The sequence below is a fragment of the Vulpes vulpes genome, chromosome 15 (genome assembly GCF_048418805.1).
Source record: "Vulpes vulpes isolate BD-2025 chromosome 15, VulVul3, whole genome shotgun sequence".
Taxonomy (NCBI): Eukaryota; Metazoa; Chordata; class Mammalia; order Carnivora; family Canidae; genus Vulpes; species Vulpes vulpes.
In genome coordinates, this window is record NC_132794.1 from 61,652,123 (window position 1) to 61,677,189 (window position 25,067).

The window sequence follows — 25,067 nt, forward strand, 5'->3', positions numbered from 1 at the left end:
ACAATGTGGAAGGAAACATCTAATAACACCTGATGGAACATAGTTGGGAAAACCTAGAACAGAAAGATCTTGCCAGACTTCTCAAAGATGAGTATCATCCCAATCACAACAGGAGATACTAAATTCACTTGGATAAAGAAGATGTGATGTATGTATGTATATATAATATGTATATATATTTTACACCAGTAAAATAATAAAACCAGTAAGCATAATATCTGAATTCACGAGAAGGGTATTAAGTGCTAAAACTGGATCCCAAAAATTATATAGCAGAACTAGCAGAATTCATCCACAAGACAAATAATGACCTAAATATAGTTCTTTGGCAGAGTTCATATACCAAACTGTAAGCGTCATTACTGTTTCCTTTATCACTGGCAGCTATAAAAGACGACTTCTGGTCAATATTAATACCATGTATTCTCATAATAATGAGGCTAAAAGTGGAAGGATGGGGGGAGAAAAAGAAACAAGATTATGAGTCCTCACACTTTTCTTAGTTCAACTCACCCTTACCCTGATAACTACCTTCAAAATCATTCCCATATCCACTCTTGGATCCTGAAATAGCCACCAATCTTATGGATATTCCAGTCATCTTCCCCTTTTCTCTCCAATCCTAGGTTTCCTATTTCTGGCTATCTTTCAGAATTTTCACTTATGAGCCACAACATCACCAGAAAGGAAGCAAGAAAAAAGAAGTTAGTTTTACAAGTAATTCAGCATAAATTGCAAATTAACCAAGTCATTTGGAAAATCTTGCTTCCCTTGCAGAACAAATCTAACCAATGTTCTAAGTAATAATCTATCTTTTTGCTAAAACAACATGAACAAATAAGAACTGATAAATCTCACCTGATGCTTCATATAATGATGCATGTAGGGTGTCGCAATTTTAATAACTTTGAGGCAAAATGGACATAGCAAGTTCTTAGTGTTTTCATGGGATGTTCTAAAATGAGTTTCTACATCAGAAAATGAAGATGATCTATAATTGCAAACCTACAAATAAAGAAGGTTTAGTTTAACTTGAAAATATATAATGATATGCAATTACAAAGTAACAATCATAGGTCATTTGTTTAGAAGAACATCAGCTGCTACTCATTCAGCTCCAATACCTGCATAAACAAGAATCCCATTAATGCAAGCACCAAAAAATAATCTTCTGAGACAGAAAAGTTATCTATCAAAGTTTAGGGACAGTTCCCAAAACATAACTAAGTTCCCTTCTTTTTAATAAGATCTTTTTATCCCCCCCAACTTGACTCGAATTTTCATTCTTTAACACCTCTTGTCCTATAAAGTTTTTTTCCTGCTACATAAAACAGCACCTTCCTTTAGATTATAATAGCCTCCAGGCTATGGATTGGCAACATATTTTTACCTTCTTTTTCTATTTCTTCTTCAAATTCTGAAAAAAATGCTAATCATAAAGCATTTCGTAGAGTTCTCCGTAACTAAAAGCATCTCATACTTCCTTTGTATGCCTACATTCTTCCCTATATGGTAAAATAAGTCCCTATGCTTGTCTTTTGGCCACAGGCTTTTCTTTGTCCAATTGGGAGTTGGTTTAAAATGGCCTATGGGCCAATTGACTGCACATATAACACATGAGTTAACCCAAAGTTATTTTTATTAATAGTTTACAAGAGGAATTTTAATTTTAGTAACCAATTTTATCTAAAGAGTTAGGAAAATAAAAAAATATATTTTGTGGCTCATTAAAATTATGTGAAATTCAGATTCCAGTGTCCATAGATAAATTTTAAGTAAATTAACACAGCCTGATCACATTCATCTACTTACTGTCTATGGCTGCCTTTGTGCTATAATGGCAAAGTTGATTATTTACAACACAGACTGTATGACCCTCAAAGACTGAATATTTATTACTATCTGTGCTTTACAGAAAAGATTTCCTGACACCTGGCCCAGCAGGTTTAAATCTTATAATCAAAACAACAGAAAACAAACAAACCAAACACTAAGTACACAATAAAATATATGTATACCTGGCAAATATATGGCATTTCACCAGGCTTATGGTTGTCCTTCATATGTTGCAAAAGAATATGCTCTGTTTCAAATGATAATTCACATATTTTGCAAATGGCTAAAAGTGAGGAGGGAAAAAAGACATTATACCATTTTAAGATTCACACACATACATACACACATATCAAATCATTATGTTGTATACCTGAATCTATATGTCACTTACACTTCAATTAAAAACAAGGTAACCTCACCAGGCAAACAAAAACAGATATACATGTGTAAAATTCATTTTATATATCTGTATCAACAATAATAACTATAGTATTAGTGGGCACTGACAATAGTTATACAGTTTTTAACTGTGTGCCAAACACAGTTTTAAGTATTTTACTTACATTAGCTCATTTAATTCCCATAACAGCATTATGAAGTAGGTATTTCTATTATCCCTATTATTCAAATATTAAGTAACTTGCCTGAGGTCACATAGCTGTATAAAGAGGGAGACCTGGGATTTGAATTCAAGCTATCAAGCTCTAAAATCTGTGATTTTTAACTAGAATCATACTTTTCTTATTCAAGTTTAAATGAAGGGCATTAATTTCATATTTGAAAGCTATGATCTGAGGTTGTTAATTTAGTTCCCCACATATAATGCACAGATTATTTACTTTAATAAATTACTTATAAGAGGAACTTTAACCAGTTTTAACAATTTAGATAACTTAAAACTTTTCTAATTCTGCCCCCAAATTCCAAAGTCTTTTTCTCAGTCTTATTTTTCTAACAAGCTTCTTTAGGTTTTCTGGAGTTTACGTTGTCAACGTTGATAATATCCAATACCTAAGCAGAATTGTAACTTACTGGAAAATTCATGGGGTGTATGTGTGCTCTCAATGTGACACTGCAGTTGAAATGGTGTGGGAAACTGACGGTAGCAGTGCTGGCAGGTGGTGTGGTTTTCCCAGCTCTCACTGCTCTGCTTCTCAAGTTCCAAATGGTGTTTCATGTGGTTCATAAACCTATAAATGATTGTCAACAGGTGCAAAAATTCAGATTTAAAAACAAAATCTAACAAATAAGTATCTGAATCTAAAAGTATATATTATTCAAAATAAAATCTCAAAAGCCTTAAAGTCCTCTAGAAAACTGTGTGTTTTAAATAATTGCCTTCATTAAGTGGCTAAATAAACATCTTTGCTTTTCATCTTTGTTTTAAAAGAATTCATCACTGTAATTAATCTGAAATATCACTAATTTGCTCAAATTCTTAATCATTTCAGATTATTAAAATGTTTTTTTAAAGATTTTTAAAAAGCAGGCTTTTTTCCATACATGACTACTGTTTACATTTTTAAATAAAATAGTTGAAAGGAAGGAAACCCTACTACCAAAAGCAACTACAGTCAAAAGAGAAATCTTTTAAGGCTGTGAAGATATACAATAGATTCCAGCTGTTTAAAAGACAAATTACTGGTATTTTTACTTATGTCTTGGTTTCTAAATGCATGTAATAGCAATTTTAATGCCTACAATTACAAGAACCTTTTGTTTTATTTAATGATACTGGTTTACTGTTAGCACAGACTGTTCATTTTAACTTGCAGACTGTGCCCTTTGTAGGCAACGTCCATTTTTCAGTTTTACATTCTGCAATTTCAGCTTCCCTAAAAGGCTTCTTATGAACAGGAACTATGACCTTCAACAGCAAAGGGTGCAATATAAATGGGAATACCTATTTAAAAGAGCTTACTGAAGCTTTTTGCTGAATTTGAAAGTAAAGTTGTAACAATTTTTAGTCTGGGTCAACTATTAACAATTATTCACTTTGAGCCTGTAAAGGAAAGAATCTTGAAAATAAGTGATAATGTCATTAATTTGGATAGCAGTCACCATGAAGGCCATAACATTTATCTCTTTTTCACATCTCCAAAACAGTACTTTCCCTTGAACAGGTTATGGCACACTTTGAAATATCTTTTTGTCCTCCCTTGGTTTTAATACCAGCTCTCCAAACACCTAGAGAAAATCCTAGTCTTGGCTAGGAAAAGAAAAGGTCATGAGCCATTAAACTTTTAGCTCACAACTTTAAGCAATTAAAGTGTATCTATATAAAATAGTCTCTTGACTAGCAAGCTTTCTCAAAATTATTATATGAGCCCATATTGGGAAGTCAAGCTACTTAAACTAATGGATGGAAATGAGGGATACATAAAAGCAAACTTCTTACAAGGATGTTTGCAGAATAAAATAAACCTGTTTTTGGTGACACTGTAGAAAAAAAAATATCAAAAAATATCATATCACAATGTTGACAAGGCAAAGAGTAAAAATCTATAGCTATCAGTTTTCCTACCATTCTCTACAAACATCAATTTGTCTCCCCAGTTTTTACTGTTAAGATAAAATATTATTTAACATATAAACATACATAACTTCTTTGACCACAAAGTATTTACCATTGAGGTTACGTTTCCTAAACAATCAGTATTTCAAAACGTGCTCAATTCCTGGCTGTTATAAATGTTGTTTGCTTTAAAGTTTGAAATATTCAAGTATTCTAAAAATATGTTAAGTAGTTTTCTGAAACAATAACAAAAAAAGGAATTTTTAATTTTTATGTGTTTAATATTAAGTGGGCTAATCTCAAAGGAAAAGCCAAAAGCTATTGTTGAATAACTTCTAATATACACATAATATTTAAGTATACCAAGGAACTAATAAGTCAGTGAAACATATTTCTATGCTTTCATCCTGTTTACTAACATGATTTTTCTGGTATATTTTGCTATTAAAATGGTAATAATATGGAAATAGATGACAGAGTACTACTGTAATATTGTTTCAGTTTTATACCACAAAGTACAATATTCCTTCTAACAAACTACTAACTACTGATGCCTGTTAAAGTTTAATTAAAGGAGATAAAGAAATGTGAAGACTCACATGAAATAACATATGTGAAAGAATTTGGAAACTATAAAGCACCACAATAAACAAAGCTTTAATAATTGTTATAGAAGTATATCACAATGTATTTCAGGGTTTTCCTATATTCTTCTTTTTGGACCCAAGAACTCACAGGAAAAAGGACTATATACTGGGTCCAGAAGTAACCTACAGGTGCCTAAGAATGCTATTTACAAAGTTATCAAGGGTAAATATAAAAAGGCATACGTATGTATGTTTGTACAAACACACACACAACACCCTCATCTAAGGAAAGTATACTGATGTCTGCAACTTACTTTGAAATGCATAAGAACAAAAATAGTTTGAAGGAAAAATGAACAGATTATATGATGAAGCAAGCATAGTAAAATGTTAGTGGTAGAATCAAGGTGATAAGCATGTAAAATTTTTAAAACTTTGCTCAATGTCTGAACATTTTTATAATAAAATGGGGGTAAAAACAACCTTAACTAATATAAATACCAACCTACATAACCAATAAAAATATCAATCAATATGTCTTGTTACTCTGTTCTTGTTACATACTCATTTATAGGATGACACGTACTAACATGTAACTCAAAGATCACAAAGTTCCTGAAATTTAAAACACAGATGTATAAAATTCAAAATTCCACCGGAAATTAAATTTCTAATTTTTAAAGGGGTTAAATTTTAAAATCAAAGCAGAAATGTTTCCTAGAACTGGTACTTCTCTAAAGAGTATCACTTTTCCTGCAAGGTAAATGTTCTAAAATTTATAAATCCGAATTAAAAGACCTGAGCATTAAATAAGATTAGTATGGAGGAGGTCAAACTGGACTTACTAAAGTGGTTCTTCTTATGAAATGAAGAAAAAATTCAAATGCAGCTAAAAATGAAAATGATCTCATGAAAATTCTTAAATGTGATAATGTAGGAGAATTAATTAATTTTGCCTTATTTGAAATAAAGTTTGTCCTTTCTTAAGTTATCTTAGAGAAATAAAACTAATTATATTCAAGAATCAACTCTTAATTATAAGAAAGAACAAAGTTTTTCAACAGGACAGTCTGCCTTTGTCCTTAGTAGAAAGTATTAAAATTGTTTATCCCGAATGGCAAAGAAAAATACAAAATAAAGATACAACATTTATCCAATTTTCAAACAGAAATAAAAATAAGTATTTACATACCTAATATTATTTTTAAGAATTTTCAAGCAACTGAAGCATTTAAAAGTTGTGTGAGTCTTCTGTTCTTCCTGGACATCTCCTTCATGTTTTCCATAATAAAAGTCATTAACTAACATAATCAATTTTCCTTTCTCTGAGTCAACAGTCTTATTTTTATTTACTGTACTTGAAAATTCTGTTTTAGCCAGTCCTAAAAAGTTATTTATCATGTCTGGACAACAGTACTGAAAGAGAAAAAACAGAAGTCTTATTTATCACTTAAAAAATTAGAAACCAACAAAATAATTCTATGTTTACAGCTAAAGTCAGTCCATGTAAAACTATGCTTGGTAGTATGTCTGGGAAAGTATTAATCCAAAAGTTTGTGGTACACACTCACACTCTAAATAACAATAAACACCTATCATCTTAAGAACACCACAAAAATTTTTTATTTTATTTTTTTTTAATTTTTTATTTATTTATGATAGTCACACATAGAGAGAGAGAGAGGCGGAGACATAGGCAGAGGGAGAAGCAGGCTCCATGCACCAGGAGCCGGATGTGGGATTCGATCCCGGGTCTCCAGGATCGCACCCTGGGCCAAAGGCAGGCGCTAAACTGCTGCGCCACCCAGGGATCCCACCACAAAAATTTTTTAAAGAATAGTATTAGAACTAGGACTTGGCTATTGATCTAACAGTTTTTCCTTGCAATTTATCTTTTCAGACATAATTACTGAATAATAACTTAAATGTTTAACTGAACTAAAATTTATTCATTTCACATCTATTTCAGGATAGAGCACAGAAAGGAAATGTAGTTTTACATGTCATAATGTATATGTTTAATTATCAGGTGAAATACGAAATTTCATAATATCTAGTTAGAACTAAAAATTGAGCATAACTTGCCATTGCCCAGACACAAGGTGCTAGAAAACGTGGGGGGGGGGGGGGGGGGGAAGAGGCATTAGTAACATCTTGAAAAATTCTACACTTACACCTTGAAATCTAGAATGCTTAAATATTTAAGGGGGAAATTATTTCCTCATGAATAAAGTCAAGATATCACATAAACTGGTTCTAAAGTGGAATACTTTCATACATGAGCTTTTTTTTTTTTCAGTAAGATATAACTAATTCATTTATGGTACATAATTTTCAGCTGAAGAATTTCTCTAAGGTAGTTTTTCTTCTCAAAGGCCAGTCCAAAGAAGACCTGCACTAGAAAAACCAGAAATACTTGTCAAAATGCTAATTCCTGGGCCCACTTCAGACCCATAACCACAATGTATCTCAATACAGCACCCAGAAATCTTTTTCAACAAGACACCCAGGTAATTCTTTTACAACATATACCAACTGGCTTAAACTCTTCCTAAATATGTTACTTAGTAAATAAGTAACACCATTAAATAGTTTGAAACTCTAACAGAACTCTCTTCCATTTCTCAGATAATATCCCTGTCCTCTCTTGCCACAACGAAATATTTGATCATTGGTAAAATGTTCTGTATCACATGGGAAGCTAGGTCTTTGATCCAAGACAGACCTTTAACATTTCAGCTGCTTTTAGTTTGTTCACTTGTCAATTCGGAAATCTTTAAGGAAATAACACCAAGGTAAAAATCTAAACTAGATCTAAAAGAAAGGGAAAAAATACTAATTAAAATGGTAAAAAATACTAATTAAAATGGGCCCACAAATAGTGACATAATTTGTGTTTAGGAGTTAAGGTTGCATCAATAAGCTAAATTAGGATAAATACATTAGATCCCTAGACTACATTATCCTCTGAGGTCAACCATGCAGAATAAAGTTGAAATGAAACTATAACAGAAAGAGGGAAATGAGAAAGGTTTTGCTCTATATGTTTCTAGATATTTCTTAGGACACATGTAATATTTAAAAGCTCAACCTTAGGAAAGTCAACTATTTCTAAGGACTATTATAAGGCTAAGTTCCTTTTAAAACATACTGGTTTTGACTCTAAGGATAAGTGGAGAAAAGTATGGTTCAGAGTAAATCCATCAACACTATCAGAAAAATAACTCAAAATACACGTCTTACTACAAATGATGTATATCAGTAGTATCATTTTGATAGACAAAATCCCTGACCTTATCTGCAATTTTACCATAGAAGTTATCTCAAACAGCAATGAGAAAAATTATAATGCACAAAAATGATGTAAGTGTCCCTATTAGAAATGTGAACAATCACATATATTCAAACATTAAATCTGGTTTTCAAACTGTAGAAGTTATTGAGTCATATTTGAGACTTGGATTCTTTTCTGAAATCTACAAAATAATCTAAGCAGTCCATAGCAGAGTGTGCTGCAAGGCTATATTTTTCAGAAACATCTAATTTGGTACATCTATAAAAGTTAAAGTTACCTTAAATGCTCATAAATTATAATACACATAACAGATGATCAACTTCTTGCTGTTTTTTCATTTTCTTTTTTTAAAATAAAAAAAGATAGGAACAGGTTTTAAAAAGAAATATACAAATCTCAAAGTATCCTTTTCTTTCTTTCTTTTTTTAAATATTTTTATTTATTTATTCATGAGAGACATAGAGAGAGAGGCAGAGGCATAGGCAGGGAGAAGCAGGCTCCCTGCAGGGAGCCCAATGTGGGACTCGATCCTGGGACTCCGGGATCATGCCCTGGGCTAAAGGCAGACTGCTGGGGCATCCCTCTCAACTGCTGGGGAGTCCCCCCGCTTTTTTTTGAGTATAGTTGACACACAATGCTATTATTCACAGTATCTTTTAAGCAATGTTTCAAATCCCTATAAGACAGATGAATGATAAACCACTGAAAACCAAGAAGGACAACCTAATTCAGGAAACTTAGTAGTTGAGAGAAACGCAGAATCTCAAAGAAAATAGCCAAAAGGCAAGAAAGCAACTTAAGAAATGACAACTAGGCTTAGACTGAAGGTTTTGTAGGAGGATAGAGAAAGCTATGGATGGCACATTGAGCTACGGTTCAAAACCTACTGGTCATCTTTTATTTAATCCTAAAGCTCTTTTGGTTCTAGCTTTTCACTGTAGCCCTGGGTTTATCCCTTATTTTCCTGAGATAACCATTTTGCAAATATTAAATAATGCTATATACTATAATTAGACAAATAGCAATTACCAGCTAAACCCCATTTTCATATTCACTCCTCCCAGTAGAGAAACCATGTCCTATTGCTTTATTAGCACCTAAAAATTTAGGTTAGATTTTTTTAGAACAAAGAAGGTGGGATGCTATTTTTAAGTAGTAAAATAGAAGTTCCCATATTATCATCCTACATAAGTCAACATTTTCCTCTTCTCCTGGGACTCTTCCAAAGCCACAACAACCAAATTCTAAAAATTTTATTTTCATTGAAACTAAGAGCCAGATAAAATCCACAGACTCTATAACATATGAGCACTACCCAAAGCAGCCAAGATCAGAGAGAAGACATGTAGCTGGAAGTAGATCAGAGAAGTCAAAAGGACCCAACAGTAACATCTTAGAAAGTGTCAGCAAAATTTGCATTCTAAAGGTGAAAGACACATCCTAAACTGCAAAGCTATATACTTTGTTTACAAAAACAGGTGCAGAAGGATGGCAGAAGTCCCCATACTTCATTTGGTACAGAGAAGCAGATAAGGCAATGCTACATATAAAATCAGACACAAAAGTCACATTTGCAGGAAGCCACCTGCCCAGCAAAGAGTTATATAAGCTAGTTAGCAGGATGTGAGTTTATCCTGGCAACCTACACTTCCTAAAAGGAGGCTTGTACAAAAGAGCTAGCCCAAGAAAATCCAACTTATTCTTTACTATGATTAAAACTTACATCTAAACAAAAATACTTTAGGATAAAAGGAGGAAAATGTAAAATTCTGACAAAAACACCATGAAGCAGTTGTAGATGAAAACAGTGACCAAAATATCTGCTACAAATTTTAAAAACTTAATGAAGTAATTGTGTCTATTTGGAAAATCACAAAGTAAGAAGAGATGACATGAAAAAAAAGGAATGGCAAAATCGAGGGAAAAGTAAGAGAAATCAGAGAGATAAAGGCAAATTAGAAAGGATAACAGCAAAAAAAGAAAAAAGAAAGGAGAACAGTAGTGAACAGGCATTAGAAAATAAAGTGAAGGAGAGGATGATAATGAGAAAGGGAAATTTAAAAAACTTAAGTGTTAAAAGGATTAGAAAGAAAATGATAGATGTGTCACACAAAGGACATCAAATGAATGCATACTGGATAACATTCTCCCCTTTCCTCAAAAGACAAAACAATTGTGTGGATTAATATTTTAAAATATGAATCAAGAAAACTCCACTAAAATAAAGGAAAACACAATCATACAAGCAGAAAGAACATGTTACATATCAGAGAAGATTGACCAAATCCCCAACACCAAGTCAGATCATTATAAAATTATCAGTCTTCCAAAAAATCCTATGGACAGCCAGACAGAAAGATCAAATCATTTATAAAAGGCAAAATAATTTAGGCTTATCCTAGATTTCTCAAAGCAATATTCAATATTGTAAGATAGAAGCATCACAAATAAGATCCTCAAAGTAGGATCCAACTTACTTTATACCTGGCAAAACCATCTTTTATGAATGGAATATAGTCCAATTGTTTTGAACATGAAAATAACTCAAAAAATGCTGTTTCAAGGCCCTTCTTGAGGAAATTACTAGAAGATGAACTTCAGCCAAGTAAGAACATAACTAAAGAACCCATGAGAAACACACTGGTAATCAACACTGAATATATTTACTGTGAAAAAGGATTAAAATAAATACAGAAATAATGTCAAGTAAATCAAATGCAAATGTTTTATGCCCTAACAATGAAAAAATACAACCAACAAATAAAAACTAGAAGGGCATAAAAAGATAATAAACATAAGGTTGAGAAAGTTCACAAACTGATTCACATATACTAGCAGTACATCAAAGAATATCATTTAGAGCTACCAAATGAAGTAGTATATAGATATATGCAGTTTTAATAGCACAAAAGTAAACACACAGAAAGATAATATTGATTAAAATCAGGTAGGAAAAGAGAAGGTAAGAAGGGGTGGGTTAAGAATAGAAAATTTAATGCTACTTTAACCAATTTTAATATTAGAGAACGGCCAAAGGAATACAAGACTACTAGAATTATATTAGCATTAAAATTAGAAGGATAAACAGGAGAACAAAAATACAACTTCTCTAAAAACCCAAGCTACAGACATATAAAGCAACCAAATAGTGAGACTTAAAAAAAAAAAATGATAAAAAATTGTGACAGAACCAAGACCAAATAAACCTATCATCATGTCAACGAATATAAATAAGTTTAACTCAACTGCCAAAAGAGATTTTCATATAGGCTCACAAAGGAAAAATCAACTCTGCTCAAACCAAAGGGCATGATGTGATTCAAAAGGGTTGAAAAGAAAAGGATACACCAGTAATATACTAGGCAAATGGAAACCATAAGAAAACAAGGGTTGTAAGCCTAAAAGTCATTAACATTAAGACAAAAAGAACAGAACATTTTATAAAAATGCTAAAGGACACATTTGCAATACAACTATAAAAGATTCATCTATATCGCAAACAGCAACAATCTTAAGACAGAACTGCAATAAATTATTAATAGGATCCAGATTGGGATGTGGTATTTCTCAAACCATGTAAGATTAAATAGACAACAAAATAAATAAAAATATAGATATCTAAACAATGCAATTAATATGATAGATCTGGTTGATAAATACCAAATTCCATATCTTAAGAAATTATTTACCTACTTTCAAGTGTCCATGTAAATTATATAACCTATACACTAAAAAAGGAAAAATTTGTTAGAACTTGGGTTTTTACCATTTGAAGTTTGAATGCCAGTTATGTCTTTAAATAAACTGGCTATAAAACAATGAGAAATATGTCGATCTCAAAGAACTTTCTAAAGATTAAATGAAATAATGTATTTAAAGCTTAGTAGTCTGACACATAGTCTCAGATAAATAAATTGTTATTATTATTATAGGATATTTGCTTTATGTTTTAGCTATTCTGTACTGAAAGAAAATATTATTTCTGTGATATAGTCATCTATTTATCTATAATAACAGCAAAAATTCATTTCTTAAGAATCAAAAAATCAGATTTTTCCAAAATGGATATCACTGTTGTCATACTAAAACTTCAACTGATATACAAAATGCATAAACTAGAATGCAGTTTTTTAAAAGATTTCATTTATTTATTCATGAAAGACACAGAGAGAGACAGAGAGAGAGCGAGGCAGGGACACAGGGAGAAGGAGAAGCAGGCTCCACACAGGGAGCCCGAAATGACACTCAATCCCGGACCCCGGGATCACACCAAGAGCCAGAGGCAGACTCTCAACCACTGAGCCACCCAGGCGTCCCTAGAATGCAGTTCAAAACACAGCTTTAAACTTGTTCTAGAGCTGGTGACTATTCTGTCACAACTCTTTATGATATAAGCACACGTAGATTATTCATATTATATTTAGTTGAAAAATATGTCTTAGAGATTTAACTTACTATAAACTGTATACAAAACAGAAAAGAAATAAGAACATATCCCTTTACCTGTAAACGCAGAAAGAATATTGGGGAAAATAAAAAAACAACTAATAAAAATCATTTTCTTTGACAGTCATTCTGGGAACCAGGTAAATAAGAGACACAATTATGATTTTTCATTTGTATGCCTTTGTTAACTTTTTTATTTTGAATATCGCTGTATTACCTATTCAAATAATTAAAAGTTAATTAGAGAATTTAGCCCTTTCTTTTTTCTCTCCATCCAAAATGCAAACCATAAAAATAATCAGGTATCTCATCAAAACATCACACAGATTAAAAAAGTGAAAGCCTTGTACAGGTTAATTCTCATACAAGAAGAAAGCACAAAGTGCAATTATCAGAGACTACATACATTCTGGGAGCTGGAAGTAGTGACACACCAAATACAGCTTTGTATGTGAATAAAGAGATTGTATTTGAAATTCTAAGAGAGTTCCTTTATTTTTTTCTACTTTTTTCTGTGGAATGTATTTTTTTTTAATATTTATTTATTTTAAAGAGAAGGGAGAGAGAAAGTGAGTGTGGAGAGGGGGGCAGAGGAAGAGGAAAAGAGAGTCCCAAGCAGACTGGGTTCTGAGCCACAAAGGCACCCCTCCTTCCTTTCTTTCTTCATACAGCCTATGTGGATTTTTTTCTTTCTCTTTCCCCCTTCCTGCCATCCATACTGGGCATGCAAAGAGAATACAGGTTATCTTTCCTTAGATCACAGTAGGATACTGTAATATATACTAAAATATTTCAAGTGAAATGTTACCTATACCTCATATTTCATTTGTACTTTGAAAATTTCTTTTTTTTTTTTTTTTTTAGAGAGGGAGAGGGAGGAGGGGTAGAAGAGGAAGAGACTCTTAAGCAAGCTCCACATTGGATGTGGAACCCAACCATGGGCTCGACACCAGTCTCGATCTCATCATCCTGAGATCATGACCAGAGCCGGAAATCAAGATTCAGATGTTTAAAAGACTGAGCCACCCAGAGGCCCCTGAAAATTTCTTAAAATCTAATTTCAAGAGCTTTATATTCCAACAAAAAACCTGAAATAATTTATGACAATTACTCAAACTGTATCTGAACAGAGTTAAGATAATTATTACATATGAAATGCTCCATCATTTGGGGCTTAAGTCTGAGTGCTGAAAATTAAATGTAAAATTCAGATTCTCATTGTGTAATGTGATATGCATATATTACCATGGACATAAAAATAAGGTAGCTGAAGAAACTATAAAAATGCCTTTAAAAAAAAAGTTTGAAGTATATCGAATCTACCAAAGTATTCTGATTAATACCTTATTTTCATTTAAAATTAGAATACAATAAACATATATTATAATCTATATAAACTTAATTCTTAAAACTTGATGATTCAGAGGAAATTTTTAAATCTTCTATGAAAATAATCATTATGAATATAAACCTTTGTCTAAGTTATGTGGAAATACCACCATGAAAAGTTTTTTAGCCTAAATATCTGCACAAAGCATTATTTACTATAAATCAATATTTGGGGGGATTTGCAAATCTCTTTAAAATTAAATTTTGAAAAAAATTTTACCTTCATGTGATTTTTCAAAGGATCCAAAAGATTAAAATGAATATTGCATTTTGGACAAGCTCTTGGAAAAGGTGTTCCATTTTTAGATTGATTTGATGAGGTATTTGTACCTAAAATAAATTCAAAACATATAATTCAAAATCTATCACTTTATAACTTTAAATAATCACTGCTAACAGTTTGTAAATTTACTACAACTTCTAAAACTTATGTATAAATACTATAATTTCTTTTATTTCAGAGAGGGGTGCAAAGGGAGAGAGAGAGAATATTAAGCAGACTCCATGCCCAGCACAGAGCTGGATGTGGCTCAATTTCACAGCCCTCAGATCACCACCTGAGCCGAAATTAAGAGTTGGATGCTTAAGTGACTGAGACACTTAGATGCCCCTATAATTTCTTTTTTATATGCCACCTTTCACATTTACCTTTTGAAGACATAGCCTGAGGAGATGTCACTGAAAGAGATTTAACTGAAGGAAAAACAGCTGAAGAATTTAATCCAGAAATACCATCACTGGGCTTCGGCTTTTTTGGATTAACACTGTTTACTTCAGAAGTAGAAGGACGTTTTGATAAAAACGAACTTTCACTCATACCTACAATGAATTAAATAGTGGGAAAAATATTTTTAAACACTTTAGCATATTACTTATAACAAAGTAAAATTACTTTGGAGCTAAATTAAATGCAATACAATTGAATTATCCTATCACTCAAATGATAATAAATAATGATACAAATTGATGTGATCAAATGTCAAAGGTATACCAAATATCAATCCTGAAAAAGAATAATAAAACTAGAGTATCACAATCTCAGATTTCAAGTATACTACAAAGCTGTAGTAATCAAAACAGTATGGTACTGGACAAAAATAGACACACAGATCAATGCAGCAGAATAGAGAGCCCAAAAATAAACCCACAATTACATGGTCAATGAATCTACAACAAAAGAGGCAAGACTATAAAATGAGAAGAAGAATCTTCAACAAATGATGTTCGGAAAATTGGACACCAACATACAAAAGAATGAAACTGGAGCACTTTCTTACACAAAAATAAACTCAAAATGGATTAAAGACTTATATGTGAAATCTGAAGCCATAAAATTTCTTCTAGAAAACCAGGCAGTAATCTCTTCGGTATCAGCCACAGAAACTTCTTCTCAATATGTCTCCTTTGGCAAGGGAAACAAAAGCAAAATTAAACTATTGGGACTATATCAAAATTAAAGACTTTGCACAGCGAAGGAAGCCATCAACAAAACAAAAAGGTAATCTACAGAATGGGAAAAGATACTGCCAAATGATATATCTAAGAGGGAGTTAGTATCTAAAATATATAAAGAACTTATACAACTCAACACCAAAAAAAACCCCCCAAATAATGCAATTAAAAATGGGCAGAAGACATGAACAGACATTTCTCCAAAGACATAGAGATGGTCAACAAATGCATGAAAAGATGCTCAACATCACTTATTATAAGCAAAATGCAAACCAAAAGCACATTGAGGTATCATTTCACACCTGTCAGAATGGCTAAACTCAGAAAGACAAGAAATAACAAATGTTGATGAGAATGTGTAGAAAAAGGAACCCTCATCCATTGTTGGTAGCAATGCAAGCCAGTGCAGCCACTGTGGAAAACAGTATAGAAATTCCTCAAAATATTAAAAATAGAATTACCACATTATCCAGTAATTCCACTACTGGGTAGTTACTCCAAGAATACAAAAACACTGAAAGATGTATTTATTGCAGCATTATTTACAATAGCCAAGATATGGAAGTAACCCAAGTGTCCACCAATACATGAATGGATAAAGATTTCATATATAAGTAAATGGAATAAAAAAGAATGAAATCTTGCCATTTGTAATAACATGAATGGATCAAGAAGGTGTAACAATTCCTTTGGTAAGAAAAAACCAAACACTTAAATACAGAGAACAAACTGGTGGTTGCCAGAGGGAAGGTGGGTGGGAAAATGAGTGAAATAGGTGAAGGGAATTAAAAACAAACTTATTATGAGATGCTTTGGTGGCTCAGTGGTTGAGCATCTGCCTCTGGCTCAGGGCGTGATCACAGGGTCCGGGGATTGAGTCCCACTTCGGGCTCCCTGCAAGAAGCCTGCTTCTCCCTCTGCCTATGTCTCTGCCTCTGTCTCTGTGTCTCTCATGAATAAAAAAATAATCTAATAAAAATAAAAATAAAATTGTGATAAGCACTGAGTAATGTATAGAATTGTTGGATCATTATATTACACACCTGAAACTAATATTAACCACTATTAAATAATTATTTTTAATTCTTCTTTCTTTTTTGGCAGGGGTGGGGGAAAAGGGAGAGGGAGAGAGAGAATTTTAAGCAGGCTTCACATCCAGCATGAAGCCCGATGTAGGGCTCTATCTCACAACCCTGAGATCATGACCTGAACCAAAGTGAAGAGTCAGACACTTAATCAACTGAGCCATCCAAGAACCCTATACTTGAACTTTTTAAAATTAATTTTGTGGGGAGGGAGCTAGCATGGCAGCATAGTAGGAGGATCCTAGGCTCCTCTCATCCCTTGAACACAGCTAGATAACTATTAAATTATTCTGACTACCCAACAAATCAACCTCAGGACTGACAGAACAAACTCCACAAATAAAGGAAGATAAGAGGCCACATCCATGAAGGTAGAAAGTATGGAGACATGGTTTGAGAAATGGATCATGGGTGCTGCAGAGGGGAGGGAGCCCTAGTGGCTGAGAGAGGCACAAGGAAAACAACTCCCCAAAGCTACTGGCTGGGAAAATGAGAAGGGCTGATTTTCATGACTTTTTGCAACAAGTAGGATTTGAAGACTGGAATTTTAAAGGTCAGTTGGGCTTGGCTGGGACAGACCCCCTAGGGCACAGCCCTACTCCTGGAAAAAAGCAGGCAAACAACCCTAGGGACAGATGGCATTTGAGGCATGCCTAAGGCACACAGCAGGGAGATTGTTCACTCTCCTTAGAGCATATCTGTGACAGGTGGTATTTGCAGAGACACCTCTCCAGGGACAAAAGAGCCACTCCCCAGCCCCTCAGCATAGGGGCAGAGCCACCTGCTAAGGGAAGCTTAGCCCGACACTGGTTGCCTAGCCTGCTTGCTCCAGTCCCACAGTCCTGTGTTCTGGCTCAAGTGACCTCTGCAATCAAACTTGCATCAGTCCCAGAGCAGTGAGACACTCCACCAGAAGACCAACGCTGGTCCCCACCCATACCACATCTCTAAAGATTGTAGTTTTAAAAGTCAGCAGGGCTGGCTGGGATAGAGCCCAAAGTGCACTGTGCTGCTCTAGGCAGGCAACAACCAAGAGACAGACAGCATGAAAATGGCAATTCAAAAAACACCTGGGGTGTGCAAAGGAAAATTAATCATTTGCTCTTCTGGGAGTCCTTCCCTAAGAGCAGCCAGTACAAAGGCCCCTCTCTGGGGACAAAGGAGTAGGCTGGTGCCATTTCTCTCTCCCTACCCTGCAGCATAAATCATCTGCAGTAAATGCCACAGTACCTACATTAGCGTCTAATCTGCTTATACCAACTCCCACCACCCTGCACTCAAGGCACTGCTATTCTGGGCAAGTGAACCACAGTCCCAGCACAGTGGGTGCCTTCCCCAGATGACCAGCAGAAACCCCTGCACAAAGCACATCTCCCAACCAGAAAGTTCTGCAAGACTTCAGTTGTAGTGGAAGTAGCATCAGGTCTCATTTAGTGAGCAGACCAGAGCACACCTAGTTAAAACTCGCCACATTCTGGCCAAGGTCCAAACACTGCCCACTGCAGGCAAGGAGAGCCCCTGCATACGACTGGACTGAGGGATAGAGAAGTCAACAACAGCACCAGAATCCATGCAGCACACACCAGAAATACTCCCTGAAACACCAGGCTCTGAACACTACATGACCTCTTCTTCATAAAGCCATTAGTCTCAGGAGCAGGAAACAAAACAGGCTTTTTTAACTCACAGAAGAAGACAGAGTTAGACAAAATGCCATGGTGGAAGACTCCATCCCAAATGAAACAACAAAAAGTTGTATCCAGAGATCTAATCAAAATAGATATAAGTAACATGCCTGATGGAGAATTTAAAGTAACAATCATAGGATACTCACTGGGCTTGAGAAAAAAAATGGAGGACTTCAGGGAGGCTCCTACCACAGAGATAAAACAGTTAAAAAACAATCAGAAATGAAAAATACAATAACAGAGATTTGAAACAGACTGGATGCAAAGAACACAAGGATGGACAAAGCAGAGAAATGAATAAGTGATATAGAATCTAGAACTACAGAAAATAATGCAGTTGAACAAAAGAAAGAGAAGAATTATGAATAATGAGAACAGATGTAAGGAACTCAGTGACTCCATCAAATATAATTATACTCATATTCTAGGAGTCCCACAAGAACGAGGGAGAGAAAAAGGGACAGAAATTTTTTTTGAGGAAATAATAGCTGAAAAATTCCCTAATCCAGAAAAGGAAACAGAGATCTACATCCAGGAAGCACAAAAGATTCCTATCAAAATCAACAAAAGCAGGCCAACACCAAGACGTACTGTAGTTAAATTTGCAAAATACAGTCATTAAAAAAATCCTAAAAGCATCAAGACAAAAAAACGCCCCTAACTTATAAAGGGTAGACCCCATAAAGCGAGCTGCAGATCTCTCCACAGAAACTAAGCAAGTCTTGAATGGGAAAAATATGTAGCCAAGAATACTCTATCCAGCAAGGCTATAACTCAGAATAGGAGAGATAAAGGGTTTCCCAGACAAACAAAAAGAGCTCATGACCACTACACGAGCCATGCAAGAAATATTAAAGGGAACTCTTGAGTGGAAAGGAAAGACAAAAAGTGACAGAGAGAAGAAAGAAACATAGAAAATCTCCAGAAACAATGAAAAATCAAGTAATAAAATGGCACTAAATACATATCCATCAATAATTATGCTGAATGTAAATGGACTAAATGCTCCAATCAAAAGACACAGGATATCAGAATGGATTAAAAAAAAAAAAAAGGCCCTACTATATGTTGCCTACAAGAGACTCCTGAAGATTGAAAGTGACGGGATGGAAAAATATTTATCATGCAAATGGACATCAAAAAGGAAGCTGGAGGAGCAATACTTGTATCAGACAACTAGATTTTAAACCAAAGACTGGAAAAAGAGGTGAAGAAGGGCACGCTAATATAAAGATTTTTTTTAAATTTATTTATTCATGAGAATGCACAGAGAGGAGAGAGAGAGAGGCAGAGACACAGGCAGAGGGAGAAGCAGGCTCTGCTCGACGTGGGACTTGATCCCGGGTCTCCAAGATCACACCCTGGGCTGAAGGCGGCGCCAAACCACTGAGCTACCCAGGCTGCCCTGGGCACGCTATTATAATAAAAGAATCTATCCAATAGGAAGATCTAATAATTATAAATATTTATGTCCCCAATATGGAAGCACCCAAAAATAGATAAAGCAATTAATAACAAAATTAAAGACACTCATGGATAATAAAATAATAGTAGAGGACTTTAACATCCCACTTACATCAATGGACAGATCATCTCACCAAAAAATCAACAAGGAAACAATGGTTCTGAATGACACACTGGAACAGATGGACTTAACAAATATATTCAGAACATCCCATCCTAAAGCAGCAGAATACACATTCTTTTCAAATGTGCTAGGGACATTCTCCACAATATATCACATACTAGGTCACAAATCAGGCCTTAAGAAGACTGAGATCCTACCACATCTATTTTTTTATCACAACACTATGAAACTTGAAGTCAACCACAAGAGAAAATTTGGGAAGACCACAAACACATGGAGATTAAACAAAATGCTACTAAAGAATGGGTCAACCAGGAAATCAAAGAAGAAATTAAAAAATACATGGAAACAAATGAAAATGAAAACACAATGGTCCAAAAGCTTTGGGATGCAGCAAAAATGGTCATAAGAAGGAGTATTTAACAATACAAGCCTACCTTAAGAAGCAAGAAAAAATTCAAACACCCTAATCTTACACCTAAAGAAGAAAAAGAACAACAAATGAAACCTAAAGTCAGTAGAAGAAGGGAAAGAATAAAGATTAGAGCAGATATAAATGATAAAGAAACTTAAAGAAATAGATCAATGAAACTAGCAGCTGGTTCTTTGAAAAAAAAAAAATCAATAAAATTGATAAGCCCCTAGCCAGACTTACCAAAAAAAGGACCTAATTATAAAGAAATAAAATCATAAACATAAACAGGAGAGGAGAAATTAAAACCAGCACCACAGAAGTACAATTATCAGAGAATATTAAGAAAAACTACATGCTAACAAATGGGACAACCTGGAAGAAATGGATAAATTCCTAGAAACATATAAACTACCAAAACTGAAACACGAAGAAATAGAAAACTTGAACAGATCAATAACCCAGGAAAGAAACTGAATCAGTAATCAAAAAGTTCCCAACAAATAAAAGTCCAGGAACAGATAGCCTCAAAGGGGAATTCTACAAAACATTTAAGGAAGAGTTAACACCTGTTCCTCTCAAACTATTGCAAAAAAATAGAAATGGAAAGAAAACTTCCAAATTCATTCTATGAGGAAAAAGACTCCACTAAAAAGGAACTATAGGCCAATATCCCTAATGTACATGGATGTAAAAATTCTCAATATGATACTAGCAAATCAAATCCAACAGTACATTAAAGAATCATATACCAAAAAAAAAAAAAAAAAAAAGAATCATATACCACAATCAAATGGGATTTATCCCTGGGCTGCAAGGGTGATTCAAGATTTCCAAATCAATGTGATACATCACATTAATATAAGAAAGGATAAGAACCATATGATTCTCTCAATAGATGCAGAAAAAGCATTCGACAAAGTACAACATCCATTCATGATAAAAATCCTCAACAAAGTAGGGATGGACATTATCTCAACATATCTCAAATGACATATCTCAACATCATAAAGGCCTTATATGAAAAGCCCACAGCTAATATCATCCTCAATGGGGAAAAAATGAAAGCTTTTCCTCTACAGTCAAGAACAAGATGAGGAAAAAAAAAAAATGAACAAGATAAGGATGTCCACTCTCACCACTGTTATTGAACATAGTACTGGAACTCCTAGCTACAGCAATCAGACAACAAAAAGAAATAGAAGGCATCTAAATTGGCAAGAAAGAAGTCAAATTTTCACTATTTGCAGATGACACAATAAAATAAAATCCGAAAGATTCTACCAAAAACTTGTTTGAACTAATACATGAATTCAGTAAAGTTGCAGGATACAAAATCAACATACAGAAATCCGCTTTGTTTCTATACACCAATAATGAAGCAGCATACAGAAATCAAGGAATCAATCCTATTTACAATTATATCCAAAACCATAAGATATCTTGGAATATATATAACCAAGAGATAAAAGATATGTACTCTGAAAACTATAAAACACTGATGAAAGAAACTGAAAGGACACCAAGAAATGGAAACACATTCTATGCTCATGGGCTGGAAGAACAAATATAGTTAAAATGTTTATACCACTCAAAGCAATTTATATATTTAATGCAATTCCTATAAATACCCCAGCATTTTTCAGAGAGCTGGAACAAACAATCTTAAAATTTGTATGGAACCACAAAACACCTCGAACAGTCAAAGCAATCTTGAAAAAGAGAAACAGGGATCCCTGGGTGGCGCAGCGGTTTAGCGCCTGCCTTTGGCCCAGGGCGCGATCCTGGAGACCCGGGATCCAATCCCACATCGGGCTCCCAGTGCATGGAGCCTGCTTCTCCCTCTGCCTGTGTCTCTGCCTCTCTCTCTCTCTCTGTGACTATAATACATAAATAAATAAAAATTAAAAAAAAAAAAGAAGAAAAAGAAAAAGAGAAACAAAACTAGAGGCACCAAAATCTCAGATTTCAAGCTATATTACAACACTGTAGTCATCAAGACAGTATACGGCATGGGCACAAAAACAGACATGCAGATCAACGGGACAGAATAGAAAACCCAGAAATGAACCCATAATTTTACAGTCAATTAATCTTCAACAAAGCAGGAAAGAATACACAATGGGAAAAAAAGATCTCTTCAAAAAAAAGGTGTTGGGAAAACTGGACAGCAACATCCAAAGAATGAAACTAGACCACTTTGTTATATCATAGACAAAAATAAATTAAAATTGGATAAAAGACCTAAATATGAGACAGGAAGCCAACAAAATCCTAGAGGAGAAAACAGGCAGTAACCTCTCTGACATTGGCCATAGCAACTTCTTTTTAGATATGTCTCCTGTGACAAGGGAAACAAAAGCAAAAATAAGCTATTGGGAGTTCATCAAAATAAAAGGCTTCTGCATGGCAAAGAAACAATCAACAAAACTAAAAGACAACCTTTGGAATGGGAGAAGATATTTGCAAATGACATTCAAGCAGGGTTAATATCCAAAATCTATAAAGTAACAAAAACTCAACACCCAAAACACAAATAATCCATTTCAAAAATAGAAGACATGAATGGACATTTTTCCAAAGCAAACACAGATAGCTAACAGACACATGAAAAGATGCTCAACATCACTGATCATCAGGGAAATACAAATCAAAACTACAATGAGATATCACCTTAACCAGTCAGAATGGCTAAAATTAACAACACAGGAAACAACAGGTGTTGGCAAGGATAGAGAGTCAGGGGAACCTTCTTACACTGTTGGTGGGAATGAAAACTGGTACAGCTACTCTGGAAAACAGTATGAAGTTTTCTCAAAAAGTTATAAATAGAACTACCCTACCATCCAGAAATTGCATTACTAGGTGTTTACCCAAAGGATATAAAAATACTGATTCAAAGGGATGCATGTAAGGAAGAGTTAACACCTGTTTACAGCAGCATTGTCAACAATAGATGCGCAAATTTCCAAATTATGGAAAGATCCCAAATGCCCACCGACTGATGAGTGGATAAAGAAGTAGTAGTATATCTATATAATGGAATATTACTCAGACATAAAAAAAAAAAGAATGAAATCTTGCTATTTGCAATGACAAGGATGGAATGATAGAGTATTACACTAAGTGAAATAAGTCTATCAAATAAAGATGAATAGCACATGATTTCACTCATATGTGGAACTTAAGAAACAAAACAAATGAACGTAGGGGAGAAAAAGAAAGTGAGGCAAACCAAGAAAGAGATACTTAAGGAGAGAGAACAAACTGATAGTTAGCAGAGGGGAGGTATGTGGGGGGTGGGGGGGAGTGGGTTAGATGATGTGGATTAAGGAGCACACTTGTGAAGAGCACCAAGTGTTGTATGTAAGTGCTGAATCACTAAATTCTACACCTGAAATTAATATTATACTGTATGTAAACTAACTGGAATTTAAATAAAAACTTGAGGATAATAAATATTAATTTAATTATTAAGAAATAATTTTTTAAAAGTCAGGGTTGTAAAAAATTATATAAACATCTATTATGGACTATATACATATTCAAATAATTTGTAAAATAATCTTCTATGCAAGAAAATACTAAATATGGCTTCAAATAAAGGAATATATAAACAGTAATATGAAAGAAGCCAGATCAAAATATCCCAAGTAAAAAAGAAAAGAAAAAATTAAAGCATAGAGAACACTCCAAACTAAGTTTCTACAAATGAATCACTTTTCAATGTTTTAAGTGCACTGGAGCTAGTTTACAAAAGAAATTTTATTTTATTCTAAAAATTTAGAAAGACCCATTAAAACCTTTTTATTTTTTTTAAATGTCTAATGGAAGGTTAGGTTTTTTTCCACCTAATAAAGAGGTGGTCTACTCATGGCTTTAGGTTATATTATCTGTTTATTCAAAGTGGAAAAACTACAAAAATGGAAAGTACAAAGTAGAAAAACTAATTTTGAATGATAATACGTTATTCAGTCATATGAAAGGGCTCATAATGGAAGGCGTTAGTACAATAGTTTCCAAATTATGTTCCTGGAGCCTAATGGGCTCATTTTAGGGAATATATTAGTTACCTCTGACAGAGGAACTCTTTTATATTTATTACCATTTTGAATAAAATTTTATTTGCATGGGAATTTTATTCCTAAAAACAATTTTTAGTTTGAAAACCAACACTTTTAAACTAAACAATTTTAGTCCTATTTAGAGCATTAGCAAGAGAAATAGGGATATTTAGGCTATACCCAGGTCAGGCAAAAGTTCTTTTTGAAAATAACACACAACTGTACTTGGTAATAAGGATCCTAAAACTGCACACCATATTTTAATTTTCTCAACTATACATGAAAAATAGAAGCAACAAAGTAAATATATTAGAAATATTTCAGGCTTTTAGGGATCCCTGGGTGGCTCAGCAGTTCAGCGCCTGCCTTTGGCCCAGGGCATGATCCTGGGGTCCCGGGATCGAGTCCCACATCGGGCTCCCAGCATGGAGCCTGCTTCTGTCTCTGCCTCTCCCTCTCCCTCTCTTTCTCTCTCTCTCTCATGAATAAATAAATTTTAAAAAAATCTTAAAAAAAAAAAGAAATATTTCAGGCTTTTAAACCACACAGTAGAAGTTGAAATCCAAGTGCTGTCACTGCCTAGCTATGTATTCTTGGCTTATTTAATTAAGTTCTCTGAGCCTCAGTTTCCTCTATTGTAAAATAAGTTATAATGCCTTATTTCACAAAGCTGTTTTAAGATCAAATAAGATAATATATTTAAAGCATTC

At 33.9% G+C, this 25,067-nt stretch overlaps 1 protein-coding gene across 23 annotated transcripts in view; it reads right to left on the reverse strand.

Moving 5' to 3' along the window:
* The window catches only part of ZNF280D (zinc finger protein 280D), a 299,635-nt gene that overhangs the window by 64,885 nt on the left and 209,683 nt on the right, over positions 1–25,067 (reverse strand). For all 23 annotated transcript variants that reach the window (XR_011997393.1, XR_011997395.1, XR_011997396.1 and 20 more), the window contains 6 exons: positions 14,717–14,887; positions 14,289–14,398; positions 6,131–6,354; positions 2,869–3,026; positions 2,019–2,119; positions 859–1,005 (listed from right to left, as the gene is read on the reverse strand). Coding sequence is in view for 12 of the 23 variants with exons in the window: in XM_072738601.1 (XP_072594702.1) it covers positions 859–1,005; positions 2,019–2,119; positions 2,869–3,026; positions 6,131–6,354; positions 14,289–14,398; positions 14,717–14,887 (911 nt within the window). In the remaining 11 variants the exon portion in view is untranslated. The remainder of the gene's footprint in view (positions 1–858; positions 1,006–2,018; positions 2,120–2,868; positions 3,027–6,130; positions 6,355–14,288; positions 14,399–14,716; positions 14,888–25,067) is intronic.